This window comes from Podarcis muralis, chromosome 10 (assembly GCF_964188315.1).
Source record: "Podarcis muralis chromosome 10, rPodMur119.hap1.1, whole genome shotgun sequence".
Classification (NCBI taxonomy): Eukaryota; Metazoa; Chordata; class Lepidosauria; order Squamata; family Lacertidae; genus Podarcis; species Podarcis muralis.
Window position 1 is genome coordinate 72,385,865 of NC_135664.1, and position 19,962 is coordinate 72,405,826.

Below are 19,962 nucleotides of genomic sequence, written 5' to 3' on the forward strand. Positions count from 1 at the left end.
AAATAAGGGAATTTCCCTTAAAAAAATGGAAACGATGACAGCTATGTTCCCGCCAGAGCGGTACCTATTTATCTACTTGCACTTTGATGTGCTTTTGAACTGCTAGGTTGGCAGGAGCAGAGACCGAGCAACGGGCGCTCACTCCATCATGGGGATTCGAAGCGCCAACCTTCTGATCAGCAAGTCCTAGGCTCTGTGGTCCTTCTTTATGGTCTAGCTCTCACTTCCATACTTCCCAGTAGTGATATATGGAAGTGAGAGCTGGACCATAAAGAAGGCTGATCACCGAAGAACTGATGCTTTTGAATTCTGGTGCTGGAGGAGACTCTTGAGAGTCCCATGGACTGCAAGAAAATCAAACCTCTCCATTCTGAAGGAAATCAGCCCTGAGTGCTCACTGGAAGGACAGATTCTGAAGCTGAGGCTCCAATACTTTGGCCACCTCATGAGAAGAGAAGACTCCCTGGAAAAGACCCTGATGTTGGGAAAGATGGAGGGCACAAGGAGAAGGGGATGACAGAGGACGAGATGGTTGGACAGTGTTCTCGAAGAGACCAGCATGAGTTTGACCAAACTGTGGGAGGCTGTGGAAGACATGTTCTGGTGCCTGTCATGTTCTGGTCCAGGGGGTCACGAAGAGTCGGACACGACTAAACGACTAAACAACAACAAGGCTCTGTGGTTTAACCCACAGTGCCACCCGTGTCCCATAAGACCTTAAATTTTTTATTTCACCTCCCAGAGTGGCTGGGGCAGCCCAGTCCCATGGGCAGGGTACAAGTAGTAAAATAATATTTATCATCTTCATCACGGAGTCGGACATCCCTATTTTCAATTGAGAAATGCTGGAGAGCATGCTCTTTTGGCTTTGACATGCCATTAGTCGAGTGTCTGGGCTTGGGGTCGAATGGCGCTCAGTCAGTGCCTTCTGTCCTGGGACTTCCTGCAGGACTCCACACACACCCCCTCCAGAGAAAGTTGATGCCTCTAAGAGGTGGGCCCCTGTGAGGGGCCGCAGCGTGGACGCTCTGTTAGCCGAGTGGGTGCTGTTTACAAGGCAAATCCCTCCTTGAGCTGCCCGTCCGGTCCGCACCCCCTCTCGACGCGGCACGTCAGGGTGACTGCACAGCTCATGGGCTATTTTGGGTGGCAGAGGCATCATAAGAGAAAAATGAAACAGGGCCCAGGCCTCTCTCTCTCCCTCCTGCAGCTGTGCGAGGAGTCAGCTTTCAACCGTTCCATGAGAAGGCACCTTTTTTGAGCCAGGGTGACACCACAGAGGAGGAGAAAACTCCAGCAGCTTCCAGTGCGTAAAACGCACATGGATGCACAGCTCGACGGGGTGATATCATATGTGCACTCCCCGAGGCGAGGGAATCACTGATTCTCCCTCTCCGATTCCCCCACCAGCTCCCAAAACTACATGTACATCATCGGCCATGACCCAGAAAATATGTCACCGACGTTCTTAGTAGAGAGAGTGTGCCATACCCCTGAGTCATACTATTGGTCCTCAGTTTGGATATACAGTGGTACCTCGGGTTACAGACGCTTCAGGTTACAGACACTTCAGGTTACAGACTCCGCTAACCCAGAAATAGCACCTCGGCTTAAGAACTTTGCTTCAGGATGAGAACAGAAATTGTGTGGCGGCAGCAGCGGGAGGCCCCATTAGCTAAAGTGGTACCTCAGGTTAAGAACAGTTTCAGGTTAAGAAGGGACCTCCGGAACGAATTAAGTTCTTAACCCGAGGTACCACTGTAAATAGTATATAATAATCTGCATTTAACTAGTTTTGGGTTTTTTAAAAATTGTTATAATCCCATTAATTGCTTTTTAACCGTGAGTGAGGGGTGGTTTTGGGGGGTGGGGATGGGGGTGGGGGAGAGGATGAAAATAATGGGAGGAAGGGAAGAGTTCAAAGTATTTTAAGTATTTGCTGTGCGCAGTGTGGGAGGGGAAGGAGGGGTTTGGATAGTTTTGTTCCTCATTCATGGGTGGCAAAGGGGTGTGGGTGTGTGTCCATGTGTGAGCAACGCCTGGTGCCTTCATTATATATTTTTAGGTGCCAGGGCCCAGGAGGAAATGGACCTCTTCAACCAGGCCTTGAAGAGCCTTTTAAATGTGTCTGTGGCCTTATTGTTCTGATGTTTTGTTTTTAATTATTTACTTGTTTTTATCCTGTATTTTATACCCTGAGATCTTATGAGGAAGGGAATATATAAAACATAATAATAATAATAATAATAATAATAATAATAATAATAATGTCTGTACTGACACTTCACTCTCTTTGGAGTAAAAGCTATCCTTCGGGTTGCACCTGTATTTCTGATTTCTTTATTTTTATTCATATACTGTAACCTCTGCAAAGAGGGCAAGCCAAAGTAGATCAAGAAAGGGTGTGTGTGAGCTTGATTGTGGAAGACTCGGGTTCGAATCTCACCTGTGCTGTGGCCTCTGCTCAGGGAAACTTCCATGCGGCTTGCCGCTTGAGTATCAAGGAGTCAACTGATGACAGCTGGGTTGCACAAACTGGGCCTCTTTCTTCCCCTGAGATGTGTGTGTGTCTAAAGATTCCCCACCTCTGCAAACCATCTTTTCAGAATCCTAAAACGCTGGGCTTTTTTAAATAAAAAAACGATGCTCTTCCAATTCTTACGCTGCCGTAACTGCACCCACAAGTGATGGGTTCAAGATGCTCAGTCATTCTGAACCCACTTTGTGTGTGTGTGTGTGTGTGTGTGTGTGTGTGTGTGTGTGTGTGCTCCCCCTGGCCTTTGGCTTGGAATCAACTTGATCCCCTCCCCCTCTCTCCTTTTCCCTTTCTCCTTCTGTGATGGAACTCCTATTTGGGGACTTCCCTGGCTTTTTTCTGGCCCAGGTAGGACCAGTCTGGATAGTTGGCCTTGGTGAAGACGTTTTCATCCCCAAAAAGTTTTTGATTCGAGTTTCTACTGAAACGAGGCTGCATTTTAATATTGTATTTTAGCCTTGTTCTTAAGTTGTGTTTTAATCAATTGTTTTTATACCTGGTGTTAGCCGCCCTGAGCCCGGTTTTGGCTGGGGAGGGCGGGGTATAAATAAAATTTATTATTATTATTATTATTATTATTATTATTATTATTAGTTCCCCTGAATTTAATCAGGTGGGCTTTCAAAGGCACATCCGATTCCCCATCTTCTGAGAACTTACATTTCTGCTCCCACCCCCAACAAACCTTTTGCGCCCCCCCAACTCCTCCATTTAAACTCCCCCCCCCCTTTTGCAGCAATTGGATCCAAAGAACTGAGGCCAGAGGCCGGCTGCTGCCCCCCTCCCCTTCCCATATTCAAGAGAAGACAAATCCTAACAATATTCAACCCCCCCCCCATTTGTGGACGGGGGGGGGCATCTTAAAAATAGCAACTGATACATCACTAACTTTCCAGCCTGAAGAAGTGGGTTGGGTTGGAGGGGGGGGGGGTGTAGAGAAGAGTGGAGTTTGTAACGGGGGGGGGGGAGATCTGCTCCTGGCAGAGCCAATCCCTGCCCCTCTGCTATCCATAGCGCCCAATCCACAGCTCCTGAATTATCTCAGGGGGCGATTGGGAGCCAGTTACTCATCTCATCGTTGTATATGGTCACAGCGCAAGCATTCCTGGGAGTCCTTCCTCCTGACGTGGAACAAGGGGGTGGCTGGTTGGTTGGTTGGGGGGCGAGGGGTGGGGTGGGGGAAAGCTTTTTAAAAACCCCTCCTTTGCCCCGGACCTTCCACTTTTGAATGAGCCAGGAAAACTCGCAACACACGCCCTCTTTTCTCTCTCTCTCTCCGCTGTCCTCCCTGCCTGTCTTTCCTCTCTTCTCTTCGCTTGCCTCCGAAATCCCAGCTGAAAGGAAGAAGGAATCAGAAAAGGGAAACAAAAGAAAATAGAAGCAGCAGCCCGCTTTTGTGGATTAATTTTCTCCACCCTCACTGATCCGTTTTCTGGATACTGTTTTCACCCTCTTCGGGGCGAAGCGCCGCGCCTCTGGATTTTGGGAAGGAAAGTTGGAGACCCCAGGAAGAAACCCCCCGCCCCCCAATTTAAAACAAACTAGGTGGGTTTCGAGCACTTTCTCCCTCCTCTTCCGTCTGCTCAATTTCACCCCCCCCGCTAGTCGATCCCAACTCGCCGCGAGCAACTTTTTGCGGCGCTTGGATTTTGGTCTCTCCTCGTCCCTTTCGCTCGCGCTCCTTCGCTCGCCTTTTTCGGAGCTGCTCTCTTTGAACGGACAGATCCGCTTCCTTGCTTCTCCGCTCCGAAACAAAATAACCATAATTCAGGATGAATAGCAACAGTTACTACGACCAGGCCCCCCAAACTTATTATCAAGAGGAGCAGGAAGAGATGCCGGCCACCGAGAAAGACCTGGCCGAGGACGCGCCCTGGAAGAAGATTCAGCAGAACACTTTTACGCGCTGGTGCAACGAGCACCTCAAATGCATGAACAAGCGCATCGGCGACTTGCAGAAGGACCTGAGCGACGGCTTGAAGCTCATCGGTCTCCTCGAGGTCCTGAGCCAGAAGAAGATGTACCGAAAGTACCACGCGCGCCCCAACTTCAGGCAGATGAAACTGGAGAACGTCTCGGTGGCGCTGGAATTCCTCGACCGGGAACACATCAAGCTGGTCTCCATCGGTGAGTTGCTGGGAGGAGGGGGACGCGCCCTGGCAGGAGGAGGGCGCGAGGGTGGGGGATCCCCCCCGGGGTGGTGGTGGTTTTCCAGCCCCACATTTCTACGCGCCCCACTCCTCACTAGCGATCAAGGGGGTGTAGACCCGGGAGGAGGCGCGCGCGCGCAGGGTCTGTCTTGGAGAGGGGTACTTGGAAAACGGTTTGGCAGAGGAAGGGGGTTTGTGGCTGCGTCTTCCGGCGTTTACACAGGTCTCTTGGTCTGCGACAGCTAAGGGCAAGGGCAGCAGGCGCCCTCTGTGCCAACTTTCACACGCCTGCTGGAAACTTTTCTCCGCCTCCAGGCCTGTGCAGGGAATTCAGAATGGACATCCGATTGTTGCTGTTGTTGTTTAAAAAAATCTTAATGGCATTTATGGTGTGGTTTTCTGTTGTTATTGCTGCGAACCGCTTTGATATATATTTTTACGGCACCAATATTTTATTTATAAAGAGACAGGTATTAGCGCTGGCTTCTTACTGCCCAGTTTGCATGTTAGGTTTCTTGCAGAAAAGGACAGCTGGCAGCTTTTGCGGGGAGTCTATCCTCTGATGGTCCGCCAGCTTCCCAGGTTACACAGAGCGATACTTAGTCCCGGCCGAGAGAGGGATTACACGGTTGCATACGCAGCTGCTGCTGCTGCTTAGTCGGTCCCAGAGAGGCGGAGCTTCAAAATAAACACTTTCTCGGAGCAGCTTCAGATGGGATGGAAGTTAGACAGAGTTCCTCTTGGCCGTGGTCAGAGGCAGCAATGGATTCTGGATTCTGCGGAAGAGGAGAGTGATGGTCTTTCCTGCTTGTGCGTCTTCTGATGTTAATATGAATCTATTGAAAAGACACTGCGGCGTTGAGAGGTTTTGTGGTTGTTTGCTCAAGAGAATGCAGTAGCACAGTCGCTGACAGGGGTCTGCAGATAATAAACACGGCTTGCCCATTTGCAAAGCCAGGATCAAGATGTTACTATTAGTACATAAAGCTTGGGACCAGGTGACTCTCACTAGAACAGTTTGATCTGTGGAACTAGCACCGTCAAGGGTGCCACATAATATTCAGACCACAGTGGAAAGAAACCCCCCTTTTCATGAAGATTCCCCGCTCTGGGATCCCACAGCTAATTCTCCCCTGGTCTCCTCGCTGGCCCAAATAGGACTAACTTACCCAGCTAGCTCTGGTGATCATCTAATGTTTATTGGATGGATTTCCCCCCCAAATTGATTTTTGAATTCTGAATTTATATTCACGTTTTATACTGTATTTTATGCTGTTTTTCATTGCATCAATTAAGTGTTTTAAATTTGTTGTTAGCTGCCCTGAGCCCGGTTTTTGAACCGGGAAGGGTGGGGAATAAATAAAAATTTATTATTATTATTATTATTAATTTGGCAGCAGCCACAGAACCTAACTTTGGAACTCCTGGCCTATTGACACGAGGCAGACTGTACTGTTCAACGCCAACTTAAAAGCCTACCCAGACATGCTTGTTTTAATCTCCTTTTGCTTAATGTTGATTTTAGTCCCTTTTTTGTTACTGAGAATGTTAAGGTTTTATTTCATATTTCTGAAAACCACCTAGAGGTCGTTATGCTTTTGCTATCCAGCTCTGTGTGCTATTAAATAAAAAACAAAGTCTATCTGCAACTACTCCAGTACTGACGATAATTGAGATAGCCCCTTCTGTTCACAACAACCCTTTGGGGTAGATTGCTGTTATTCTGCTATGGGAAGTTCCTGAGACGGGGTGCAGAATAGTTTCTTACAGCTGGGGGCAAAGAACCTTTCAAGGCTGCCGGACTACAACTCCCATCACCACCACCCCAGGCCCTGGGAACCAAAGTCCAGCTGCACCCGGAGGATTCCTGCAGATTAGCTGTGATTGCAGCGGGTTGGGCTGGATGGCCTTTGAAGGACCCTCCCAACACTACAATTCTGTGATTCTGTAGCAACGGGGTCTCTCCACCCTGGCTCAGAGTATAATCTGGAAAGGCTTCCTTCAAGCCTTAGCCACAAGCTCGCCAGGCAATCTGGGCTCCTTTGTATCAAAACACACCAAGAACAAATTCCTCAAGAGTCCTTAGTTGCTATGTGACACCCCTGAAGGCAAGAAAATTGTCTGGCAGCTATACATTTGTACTAACAGTAGACCTGAAGGAGCGTCTCCACCCCCATTGTTCTGCCTGGACAGTTAGGTCCAGTTCTGAGGGCCTTCTGGAGGTTCCCTCACTGCAAGAAGCCAAGGTACAGGGAACCAGGCAGAGGGCCTTCTCGGTGGTGGCACCCGCCCTGTGGAACGCCCTCCCACCAGATATCAAAGAGAAAAATAACTACCAAACTTTAAGAAGACATCTGAAGGCAGCCCTGTTTAGGGACGCTTTTAATGTTTAATAGGTTACTGTATATTAGTGTTTTGTTGGAAGCTGCCCAGAGTGGCTGGGGAAACCCAGCCAGATGGTTGGGCTGTCAAGGTCAGCACCAACACTTTGAATTGTGCTTAGAAACGTACTGGGAGCCAATGTAGGTCTTTCAAGACCGGTGTTATAAGGTCTCGGCGGCCGCTCCCAGTCACCACTCTAGCTTAGAGTGTCAGACTAAAACCTGGGTGAGACCAGGGTTCAAATCTCCACTTGGCTTCATCAAGCCCCCTAGGGTGTCCTCAGGGGCCAGTCACTGCCTCTCAGCTTGGCCTACCTTGCAGGGCTGTTTTGGGGATTAGAAACGAGGGGAGAGGCGGAACCATGTAAGCTACTTTGAGCTCCTGGGAGAATAAAGTGGGATATGAATGCAATGAATCGTTTGCCTAGCAGAACACGGGCTTATAGACCGAGCTAAGTCCTCATCACCCCCCATAATTATGATTATTATTGCCACTGCTGTTCTTTATTAGAATTGAATAAACCAAATGCATTCCTCTGACCCAAGCAGCTTGCAGTCTAAATTTCCCTGGCCTCATACGTGAGCTAGGGTTGTTGTTGTTTAGTCGTTTAGTCGTGTCCCCCTGGACCAGAGCACGCCAGGCCCTCCTGTCTTCCACTGCCTCCCGCAGTTTGGTCAAACTCATGCTGGTCTCTTTGAGAACACTATCCAGCCATCTCGTCCTCTGTCATCCCCTTCTCCTTGTGCCCTCCATCTTTCCCAACATCAGGGTCTTTTCCAGGGAGTCTTCTCTTCCTATGAGGTGCCCAAAGTCTTGGAGCCTCAGCTTCAGGATCTGTCCTTCCAGTGAACACTCAGGGCTGATTTCCTTCAGAATGGAGAGGTTTGATCTTCTTGCAGTCCATGGGACTCTCAAGAGTCTCCTCCAGCACCAGAATTCAAAAGTATCCATTCTTCGGCGATCAGCCTTCTTTATGGTCCAGCTCTCACTTCCATACATCACTACTGGGAAAACCATGGCTTTAACTATATGGGCCAGATGTTTAAGTGACAATTAATCACAGTCAGTCCATCATTTGAAAAATAAGAGCCTTGCCCCCAAATGGCAACTAGACATTCTGTTTTGGCAACTGCAGCCTTGGCTTACAGAGCCATTTGGCTCCAACTTATATATCTGAGTTTCGAAGACTGCTTGTTGAGAGACATTGCAGCTTCCAAAAGTGGAGGGGAGGCCATAGCCCAATGCCTTGTAGTCACTGACCGGCATATCGTCCAGAATTCATCTATTCCCTCTTTTCAAGCCATCCTTGTCAGCAGCCTTCACTCCCACCTTGTGATAAGCGAAGGGGAAGACTGGGGTCAGGTTAGAAGGAAGGAACGGGAGAGGCGAGAGATGAATAGGCTATTTACACGACTCAGTGCCAAGATCAGCCAAATCCAGCAGCCTGAATAAATAACACAAGGAATAATGATGTTTCTGCGCATATTTGGACTCCCTCAACAATTTATTTGGCTTGGCTTCAGCCGGTCACGGGGTTGGGGTTCTGCGTATAAGCGTCTCTGCAAACTATTGGTACCCTGTAAAAAAAAATTAACTACCCTACTTTCTTCCTGGCTTCCGACTTTTGCAAGGCACCGTTCACAGATTTGAATGCCACTCTCCTGCAGCCCTGAGGGCTAGTAACTTAAAACAAGCAAACCCACACGCAGCCTCATAGAAAGCGGCTATTTCCAGGGTGGCAGTTTCGGCTGCCAAATTCCCCTTGGCCAACAGGGGACAAGATTTCAGTGTCTACTAGTTGGGATGTTTGTCAAGGATGAGATTTCCTGATTTTACAAGAGTGTACAACCTTACAAGAAAATAAAAATCCTTCCAGTAGCACCTTAGAGACCAACTAAGTGTTATTTGTTATTGTTATTGGTATATTGTTATATATGGTATATATATTGTTATATATGTTCTGTGCCCGGCTTTGGCTGGGGAGGGAGGGATATAAATAAATTATAAATAAATTATTATTATTATTATTATTATTATTATTATTATTATTATTATTATTTTGAATATGGTATTTCTACCCCGCCTATCTGGCTGGGTTTCCCTAGCCACTCTGGGCGGCTTCCAACAGAACACTAAAATACAATAACCTATTAAACATTAAAAGCTTCCCTAAACAGGACTGCCTTCAGATGTCTTCTAAAATTTGGGTAGTTATTTTTCTCTTTGACATCTGGTGGGAGGGCATTCCTCTGCCTGGTTCCCTGTAACTTGGCTTCTCACAGTGAGGGAACCGCCAGAAGGCCCTCGGAGCTGGACCTCAGTGTCTGGGCAGAACGATGGGGGTGGAGACGCTCCTTCAGGTCTACTGGCCCGAGGCCGTTTAGGGCTTTCAAGGTCAGCACCAACACTTTGAATTGTGCTTGGAAACGTACTGGGAGCCAATGTAGGTCTTTCAGGACCGGTGTTATGTGGTCTCGGTGGCCGCTCCCAGTCACCAGTTTGGCTGCCGCATTCTGGATTAGTTGCAGTTTCCGGGTCACCTTCAAAGGTAGCCCCACATAGAGCGCATTGCAGTAGTCCAAGCGGGAGATAACCAGAGCATGCACCACTCTGGCAAGACAGTCTATGGGCAGGTAGGGTCTCATCCTGCATACCAGATGGAGCTGAGAAACAGCTTCCCTGGACACAGATTTGACCTGCTCCTCCATGGACAGCTGTGAGTCCAGAATGACTCCCAGGCTGCGCACCTGGTCCTTCAAGGGCACAGTTACCCCATTCAGGACCAGGAAATCCTCCACACCTGTCTGCCTCCTGTCCCCCCAAAACAGTACTTCTATCTTGTCAGGATTCAACCTCAATCTGTTAGCTGCCTCCCATCCTCCAACTGCCTCCAGACACTCTTCACCTCTTCATCGCTTTGCTCTGCTCAGTCTGCTTCGCCTGTACTGGCATTTTTTTGGGGGGTGGCGGGGGGGAGGGAGGGGGGAGAGGAGCTCTGCCAAAGAATCCCTCTCTCCCTTTGAAAGGAAATGTGCTTGACTGTGCAGATCAGGATGGAGAGAAGCCAAGCGGCTTGGTGGGCAGGGAGACCTCATAAGGCTGGACTCCTGTCAACAAGAATTGTTCCCCTATGTTTTCCTTGGCTGGCGGTGGCGGCAAGCGGAGGGAGGGGCTTGGGGGTCTCAAGTGCCCCTCTGCAGTCCCACTGCGGCTCGGTTCCTGCTCAAGTTCTTTGTTTAATTTTCAAAAACCATAACAACAATAATAAGGTTTCTGCTCAAGTTCACGGGGAGGCAGCTGTGCGGTGCCAGCCCTGGTCCGGTGCCCCCGCGCCAGCCCAGTGTGGGAATTTCTCTCCTTAAGCAGATTAGGGCACAGCTGGCGCAAACGTCAACAACAAGCTGAGCCAGCAGCCAGGATCCGGCCAGAGGCGGCCCGTTTGGAGCACAGCAGCACTGGCTTCTCAGGGATGCCATGTCAGGTGCATGTTGTTGTTAGTCGTTTAGTCGTGTCCGCCTCTTCGTGACCCCCTGGACCAGAGCACGCCAGGCCCTCCTGTCTTCCGCTGCCTCCTGCAGTTTGGTCAGACTCATGCTGGTCTCTTCGAGAACACTGTCCCACCATCTCGTCCTCTGCCGTCCCCTTCTCCTTGCACCCTCCATCTTTCCCAACATCAGGGTCTTTTCCAGGGAGTCTTCTCTTCTCACGAGGTGGCCAAAGTCTTGGAGCCTCAGCTTCAGGATCTGTCCTTCCAGTGAGCACTCAGGGCTGATTTCCTTCAGAATGCATAAGGTGCATAAGGGACCAGAAAGAATGGCCAACGAGTCACAGACTCCTTTACAGTGGTACCTCTGGTTACATGCGCTTCAGGTTACAGACTCTGCTAACCCAGAAATAGTACCTCTGGTTAAGAACTTTGCTTCAGGATGAGAACAGAAATCATGCTCTGGCGGCGCGGCAGCAGCAGGAGGCCCCATTAGCTAAAGTGGTGCTTCAGGTTAAGAACAGTTTCAGGTTATGTACGGACCTCTGAAATGAATTAAGTACTTAACCCGAGGTACCCCTGTAATAATAATATAATAACAAATTTTATTTATACCCTGCCCTCCACAGCCAGAGCCGGGCTCAGGGCGGCTAACATCAGTAAAATCACAATAAAAACATAATGGGGGGGGGGGCGGAAACCAATTTAAAATACAGGTTAAAATACAATTTAAAATGCAACCTCATTTTAATAGTAGCCCATAGATCAAAACCATAAGGGGAGGGAAACATAAGGGTCAGACCGAGTCAAAACCAAAGGCCAGGCGGAACAGCTCTGTCTTGCAGGCCCTGCGGAAAGATGTCAAGTCCCGCAGGGCCCTAGTCTCTTGGGACAGAGCGTTCCACCAAGTCGGGGCCAGTGCTGAAAAGGCCCTGGTCCTAGTTGAGACCAGTCTAACCACCTTGCGACTTGGGACCTCCAAAGTGTTGTCATTTGTGGACCTTAAGGTCCTCCACGGGGCAGACCATCACAAACGAATGGCCAGGCTGCCCAGGTAACGCAGTCAGTGACCATTATCAGGTACCCTGGCAGGCAGGATTTCGGCTGTAGTTGTATGTATGATGTATGAGAAACTTCTCTCCATCCACCTTCTGCACGCCGGGCATGATTTTTATGAATATCTTATCTTGTCGCCTGTTACTTGCCTTCCCCCTAAACTAAAAAAACCACAGAATCAGGGACCCCTGAGTCGCATCTAGTCTAACCCCTTTCAAGGCAGGAAGTCGGGGTCTCCTTCCCTCCGCAGCCATTTGCCAGAGCGCTGCAGTTACCTCCTGCGCCGGTGACCCGGGGCCGACGAGCGGGTTGGTCTGCATGACCTCTGCGGTGCCCGCAGCAGTGGCATTTGGGCTCGGCGCCCAGTCCCCTCTTTGGAGCAAAGCGTCAGCTGGTCGGATCAGCTGCTCTTTCAAGCCAAGCCAGGGCCTTGACCCTTTGCCAGGCGGCTCCTGACCAGCTCAGTCACTCCTGGCTTCGCTTGGGGGGAACGGCTGCTGGGTCTGCAAAAGCACTTCTGTGTGGGTCTCTCCTCCCGGCCCTTCGCCACCCTCCTCTCATCCTTTCTCTCTCTCTCTCTCGCTCCCCCTACCACCACCGCCTGCCCAGGCCTCTGATAAGATCACATTCTAGGAAGCAATGACCGCATTGGTAGCCCATTCCAAACAGCTGTTCCGCTCTGAGCCAGCGCCAGGGTTAGGGGGAGGCGAAGGAGGGAGGCCAGGCCGTTTTGGAAGCCCGGATTTTTTGGCCTCAAGATATATATAGCAGATACACAGAGTAGAGAGCTGGAGAAAGACAGCGTCCTAGTGTGAAAAAGGCCGATTCCATGTGTTCCTTGGGAATGGAACTGGAAACAAAACAGCCGCTGTCATAACCGCAGTTAGGCAAATCTGCGTTCAGAGCATAGCTGTCAACGTTTTCCCCCTTTTAAAAGGGAAATTCCCTTATACCGATTAGGATTCCTCGCAAGAAAAGGGAAAAGTTGACAGCTATGATTGAGAGCCATGCGTACGGTTCCTGCTGCCTCGCCTCCGAAAGGGTACAGTGGTACCTTGGTTCTCAAACGCCTTGGTACTCAAACAACTTGGAACCCAAACACTGCAAACTTGGAAGTAAGTGTTCCAGTTTGTGAATGTTTTTCGGAAGCTGAACGTGCCCCGTTTTGAGTGCCACACTTCTGTTTTGAGTGTTATGCTGAGATCTGTCTATTTTTGTTAATTACCGGTATTTTGCATTTTTGTGGCTCTTTGTTTTGTTTTTGTGACTGTGTGCAACCCAGTCCAGCTCCTGGTGGTTTGATTGTGTGACTGCGATACATCATTTATTGCTTTCCTTTTATAGATCAATGGTGTCATTAGATAGTAAAATTCATGTTAAATTACTGTTTTAGGGGTTGCTTTTAAAAGTCTGGAACGGATTAATCGGTTTTGCATGACTTTCTATGGGAAAGTGTGCCTTGGTTTTGGAACGCTTTGGTTTTGGAACGAACTTCCGGAACGGGTTAAGTTTGAGAACCAAGGTACCACTTTAAATGGTAAAGGTGCAGGCAGCTTTTAAGCAACATTGCGCAGGGACTGCCAAGCTCAGCCTTGGTTCCCCAGCCAGGAGGCACACGCCTGGTTTTGGAATGGACTTCTGGAACGGATTAAGTTTGAGAACCAAGGTACCACTGTACTGTGGAGTTGGAAAAGCTTCAGAAAGAGGCCACCGGAAAAAGATCCAGTGGTTGGAGCGTCTCTCCATCAGTGTTTTAGATTAGACAAGAGGCGAGTAAGTGGTGGTGCAATGGATGGATGGCTCAGCTGGTTAGAGCGTGGCGCTGATAACGCCGAGGTTGCAGGTCCGATCACCTGCCTGTTCCTGCATTGCAGCGGGTTGGACTAGATAATCCATGGGTCGCTTCCAATTCTACAATTCTATAGTTCTACTGTACAGACTTAAGGAAGTGTGGCTTTCACGGGAATACAGTGGTACCTTGGCTCTCAAACTTAATCCATTCTGGAAGTCCGTTCCAAAACCAAAGCGTTCCAAAACCAAGGCGCGCTTTCCCATAGAAAGCAATGCAAAATGGATTAATCCGTGCCAGGCTTTTAAAAACAGCCATTTAATATGAATTTTACTATCTAACGAGACCATTGATCCATAAAATGAAAGCTATAAACGATGTATCGCAGTCAATCAATCAGTAGCTGAACTGGGTTCCACACAGTCACAAAAACAAAACTAAAAAGAGCTGCAAAGACCAAAACGCAAGATAAATAGCAAAAACAGACAGACCTCAGCGTAACACTCAAATCGGAAGCCTAACACTCAAAACGGAGCACGTTCGGCTCCCATAAAACATTCGCAAACCGGAACACTTACTTCCGGAGTTGCAGTGTTTGGGTTCCAAGTTGTTTGAGCACCAAGGCGTTTGAGAACCAAGGTGCCACTGTAGTCACATTTCGGCTTGGACACCGATTCGAAAATTGGGTAGTTCAGATGCAAAGAGAATCAAATACAGTCATACCTCGTGTTGCGCTTGCTTCAGGTTGAGCGCTTTCAGGTTGCGTCCTGCGGCGACCCGGAAGTACCGGAAAGGGTTACTTCCGGGTTTCGCCGCTCGCGCATGCACAGACGCTCAAAATGACGTCATGCGCAGAAGCGGTGAATCGCGACACGCACAGACACGGGTTGCGTTCTTCTCAGGTTGCAAACAGGGCTCCGGAACGGATCCTGTTCGCAACCAGAGGTAGTAGTAGTCCATTGTAGTAAGGATACAAAGAGAATCTCTCCCCCCATCTCTTTAAGAGAAGCACCCACCCACAGCTTTTGAGAATCCCTGTCCCACCAGCTGCCTGTGCAAAGAAGACGACCCCCCTCCTGCATAACTGGGGGTTGGACTAGATGACCGCTGGGTGCCCCTCAAGAATTCTACAGCCCTGCCCCTTTCCCCAGGAACCAGGCAGTTCCACACCAGCTCAGGGTGTATGTGTGTGTGTGTATTTATATATAGAAGGAGAGGAGCTGGGCTCCCTCTGGGAGATGCCAGGCATTCCCGAAACTCCACAGCAAATGCATTTGCGCTCCATTGTCTATCTTTGGTAACAGAGTCTCCTCCCGGCCTTGGGGGAAGGGCGGCAACCTTGGCCTTGCCTGGCTGGCACCCCAGAGGCCAAGGGACTGACCTGCCCGTCGGGAAGCCCCTCAAATTTTTGCCTCTGCTGTGATGTGCCCATTCTAGGAACGGCTGACCTCCCCGTTCCCTGGCCTCATACATGAGCTAGGGTTGTTGTTGTTTAGTCGTTTAGTCGTGTCCCTCTGGACCAGAGCACGCCAGGCACTCCTGTCTTCCACTGCCTCCTGCAGTTTGGTCAGACTCATGCTGGTCTCTTCGAGAACACTGTCCAACCATCTCGTCCTCTGTTGTCCCATTCTCCTGGTTTTGTTGTTGTTTAGTCGTGTCCGACTCTTCGTGACCCCCTGGACCAGAGCACGCCAGGTACCCTCCATCTTTCCCAACATCAGGGTCTTTTCCAGGGAGTCTTCTCTTCTCATGAGGTGGCCAAAGTCTTGGAGCCTCAGCTTCAGGATCTGTCCTTCCAGTGAGCACTCAGGGCTGATTTCCTTCAGAATGGAGAGGTTTGATCTTCTTGCAGTCCATGGGACTCTCAAGAGTCTCCTCCAGCACCTTAACTCAAAAGCATCTATTCTTTGGCGATCAGCCTTCTTTGTGGTCCAGCTCTCACTTCCATACATCACTACTGGGAAAACCATGGCTTTAACTAGACGGACCTTTGTTGGCAAGGTGATGTCTCTGCTTTCTCTGCTAGGGTTGCCATATTTCAAAAAACCAGGAGAACCCCAAATGTTGCTGAGCTTTTTCTAGACAACCCCAACGTTGTTGAGTCCCAGATTCAAATCCTGCTAGCACCTCCAGGTAGGGCTGGGTGAGTGTGCCAGCTGAAATCTCGGAGAACCTGGTCAGTATGGACAATACTTAGCTCGGTGGACCCTGTGATCTGACTCTGTATAAGGCAGCTTCTTGTGTCAAGAGGAGCGTGCTGGATCAGGCCCATGGGCTATCTAGTCCAGCGTCCTGTTCTCACAGTGGCCAGCCCAGTGCCTCTTCTGGGAAAGCAGGATTCGAACCCAACTCCTGTGGTTTCCCCTCCAACTGGTATTCAGATGCACTGCTGCCTCCAATTGCGGAGGCAGGGCAGCACAGTCACCAACGATGCTGTCAAGCATACAAAAAGTTAAAACGCTATCAAACAGATTAAAATCCTCACCAACTTTCTAAGCTTTTGTGCAGGCCCGGCTAAATAACAGCAGCAGCAGCAGCTTCCAGCGAAATATAAAAACATAATAAAACGTCAAACATTAAAATCTTCCCAAAACAGGGCTGCCTTCAGATGTCTTCTAAAAGTTGTGTAGTTCTTGAATGTTTCTCGAAGGCGCTGGAAGGAATACAGCGAAGGCGCCTGCCTGATATCACTAGGCGGGCAGTTCCAAAGTTCCAAGGTGCCGCTACGCCAAGTGACGGAGTTCTTACCAATGCAGAACAGGTATTCCTTGCAGTAGCGCCACTTCCGGCTGAGTGGGGTAGGAATTCTCATAGGTAAAGGGCAGACAGCAGGGTAAAGAAATTCTATAAGCCTATAAGGTGCTGTGGTCTAAACCACAGAGCCCAGGGCTTGCCGATCAGAAGGTCGGTGGTTTGAATCCCAGCGACGGAGTGAGCTCCCGTTGCTTGGTCCCTGCTCCTGCCCACCTAGCAGTTCAAAAGCACACCAGTGCAAATAGATAAATACCGTATTTTTCGCTCCATAAGATGCATCTGACCATAAGACACACAACTACTTTTTAGAGGAGGAAAATAAGAAAGAAAAATATTCTGAATGAACCAGTGGATGTATGATTTTTGTGGTTCATGCTGTGGCCACAGACATGATATATGATTTGACGGTGAGTTTGGGGTAGCCCAGTGCAAAAATCCTGAGGATCCATGTGGATCTGGGCTTTGTAACCAGGTTTTTGCGCCAAGAAACAGTGGATGTGTGATTTTTTTGGTGCAGGCTGTAGCCATGGACATGCTATGCGATCTGATGGTGAATTGGGGGTGACCCAATGTAAAAATCCCGAGGATCCATGTGGATCTGTGCTTTGTAACCTTGTTTTGTGCCATTTTAGGAGGAAAAAGGTGTGTCTTATGGAGCAAAAAATACGGTAGGTAAATGGTGGGAAGGTAAACGGCATTTCCGTGTGCTGCTCTGGTTTGCCAGAAGCGGCTTAGTCCTGCTGGCCACATGACCCAGAAGCTGTACGCCGGCTCCCTCGGCCAGTAAAGCGAGATGAGCGGTGCAACCCCAGAGTCGTTCGTGACTGGACTTAATGGTCAGGGGTAATTTACCTCTTTTATAAGGTGCTAGAAAGTTTATGCACAAACACAATAAATAAATGGCCAGAAAGCTGGTTAAAAGGTAAAGGTAAAGGGACCCCTGACCATTAGGTCCAGTCATGGCCGACTCTGGGGTTGCGGTGCTCATCTCGCTTTACTGGCTGAGGGAGCCGGCGTACAGCTTCCGGGTCATGTGGCCAGCATGACTAAGCTGCTTCTGGTGAACCAGAGCAGCGCACGGAAACGCCGTTTACCTTCCCGCCGGAGCGGTACCTATTTATCTACTTGCACTTTGACATGCTTTCGAACTGCTAGGTTGGCAGGAGCAGGGACCGAGCAACGGGAGCTCACCCCGTCACGGGGATTTGAACCGCCGACCTTCTGATCGGCAAGTCCTAGGCTCTGTGGTTTAACCCACAGCGCCACCTGTGTCCCAGCAATCTGGTTGCTCAGCCGCAAAAGTTTGCCTTGCCTTGCCTCGGGCCTGGGCATCTTTTAGGATTGTGCTGGAGTTTTCTAACCGTGCAGCTGGCCTTGGGGTGTGGTCGCATTCCCAGGAACCCCAGATCTGGAAGAGAAGGAGGTGCCCCCTTTGCCGAGGGGGTGGGGGGCGGTGTTCCTGGAATCCCAGGAATCTTCCACCAGCCGCTTCTTGCCCTCAGCTGTTGGTGGAAGCCCGATCCATCTTTGTCCTAGTGGAATGCGGGTGAGGACAGGTGTCGACAGATAACTGCAAGGGGGCTCAGAGATAGTCCTATGGCAAAAAACCCCCCTTTAACTTGGGGCCCATAAGAGTGACAGAAACCTTATGGTCTGGCTGTTGTGAGATGAGCCACTGCTTCAACAGATGCTTCTTATGTTCTTAGTCCAGTTTTTTTTTGGGGGGGGGGTGGCCCAGCTGACTTGTCGTGCAAGAACGCCAGGAAGGTTCCAGTTTTGCAACCTGAATTTGCTGTTCTGCAGCCAAATCCCACTTGCAAAACAGAAGCACTCAGAAATCGCATTGATTGATTGATTGATTGATTGATTGATTGATTGCTTGCAAGTATGGATGCACTAGGGACCCGGGTGGCGCCGGCTCCCTCGGCCAATAAAGCGAGATGAGCGCCGCAACCCCAGAGTCAGCCATGACTGGACCTAATGGTCAGGGGTCCCTTTACCTTTTATGGATGCACAAGCATTTATTTCACCTGCAAACGTTTCCAGGGTGAAAACACTAGCAAAGTCATCATTGGAGAACATTCACCGCCCAACACACATAACTGATTCTTATTAATAATAACAATAACAATAACAACAACAACAACAACAATAATAATAATAAGTTATTATTTATACCCCGCCCATCTGGCTGAGTTTCACCAGCCACTCTGGGCAGCTCCCAATCAAGTGTTAAAAACAGTACAGCGTTACATATTAAAAACTTCCCTGAATAGGGCTGCCTTAAGATGTCTTCTGAATGTCAGGTAGTTGTTTATCTTTTTGACATCTGGTGGGATGGCGTTACACAGGGTGGGGGCCACCACCGAGAAGGCCCTCTGCCTGGTTTCCTGTAACTTGGCTTCTCACAGGGAGGGAACTGCCAGAAGGCCCTCGGAGCTGGACCTCAGTGTCCGGGCAGAATGATGGAGGTGGAGGTGCTCCTTCAGGTATACTGGACCGAGGCCATTTAGGGCTTTAAAGGTCAGCACCAACACTTTGAATTGTGCTCAGAAACGTACTGGGAGCCAACATGGGTCTTTCAAGACCTGTTTTATATGGTCTCGGCGGCCACTCCCAGTCACCAGTCTAGCTGCCGCATTCTGGATTAGTTGAAGTTTCTGAGTCACCTTCAAAGGAAGCCTAACGTAGAGCGCATTGCAGTAGTCCAAGCAGGAGATAACTAGAGCATGCACCACTCTTGCCAGACAGTATGCGGGCAGGGAGGGTCTCAGCCTGCGTACCAGATGGAGCTGGTAAACAGCTGCCCTGGACACAGAGTTAACCTGCGCCTCCATGGACAGCTGTGAGTCCAGAATGACTCCCAGGCTGTGCACCTGGTCCTTCAGGGGCACAGTTGCCCCATTCAGGACCAGGGAGTCCCCCACACCCACCCGCCCCCTGTTCCCCTAAAACAGTACTTCTGTCTTGTCAGGATTCAACCTCAATCCACCCTGAGCAGAAGCCCTTCCACAACCAGAATGCACATGGATGATGTGTTCGGGTGTTCAGACAGGGAAGGTAGCGGGCAAAGAAACACTGGGAGGAAGCTCGCTCCTTTACCAATATAAATTCTGGCAACCAATCAGAAGCTGGGGGAGGCGAGGGTTCAGCTGGTTGGCATCTGTATTTGGGGGAGGTTCTGGGCGCACGACCAGGACAGGAACCAGCCCCTTGTCACCGTACAAAGAGGGCCGGAGGAAGGCTGAGCCTGCTATTTTGGGACCCGGGACCAGGAGTATCGGATGTTGAAAGGGACACGACACCAGGGATCTGCTGGGGGCAGGAGAACGCGTGGGAAAGGGAGAAGAAATAATCTTCGCAAAAGAGTGGGGGGAGAAGGTTCAAACTGCCTGGTGGTGTGTCCCTAAGATTGTGGGAATGGGATACAGGAGAGGATATATTGTTTGGCTATAGCCTTTCCAACTTGTGTTAACAAGTTCACAACTTAGCAGAGTAACATTCCCCTTTTTAAACTCACAGCGGATGCGTTTGCTCAGGCTCGCTAAAGCCTCTATAATAACTGTTCTGGTATTTCCCCCTTATTCCCTCATAAAAGATAAGACACGACACAGTCTTCTATAAATGTATAAAAAGAGTTTACTCACACATCATTCTGTTCACACTTGGATCCCAGAAGGCAGACTTAGCTTAGAAAAGTAACATGCACCTGGAAACTATCTCATAAGGAGACAGTCCCTTTGTCCTCTCTTGGCTTGAAGCCATTTGTGAACAGAATGTGAGTGAGTAAACTCTTTTTATACTTTTATAG

The 19,962-nt window shown here is 49.5% G+C and overlaps 1 protein-coding gene across 8 annotated transcripts in view; it reads left to right on the forward strand.

Annotated features, from left to right (window-relative positions):
- The first annotated feature begins 3,754 nt into the window (after positions 1 to 3,754).
- FLNC (filamin C) overlaps positions 3,755 to 19,962 on the forward strand; it is a 115,383-nt gene continuing 99,175 nt past the window's right edge. For 7 of the 8 annotated variants that reach the window (XM_077935390.1, XM_077935391.1, XM_077935395.1 and 4 more), the window contains exon 1: positions 3,756 to 4,663. In XM_077935390.1, coding sequence (XP_077791516.1) covers positions 4,309 to 4,663 — 355 coding nt within the window. In that variant the 5' untranslated portion in view covers positions 3,756 to 4,308. Of the gene's footprint in view, positions 4,664 to 19,962 lie in introns of all 8 variants that reach the window. The other variant, XM_077935393.1, reaches the window with a different exon arrangement.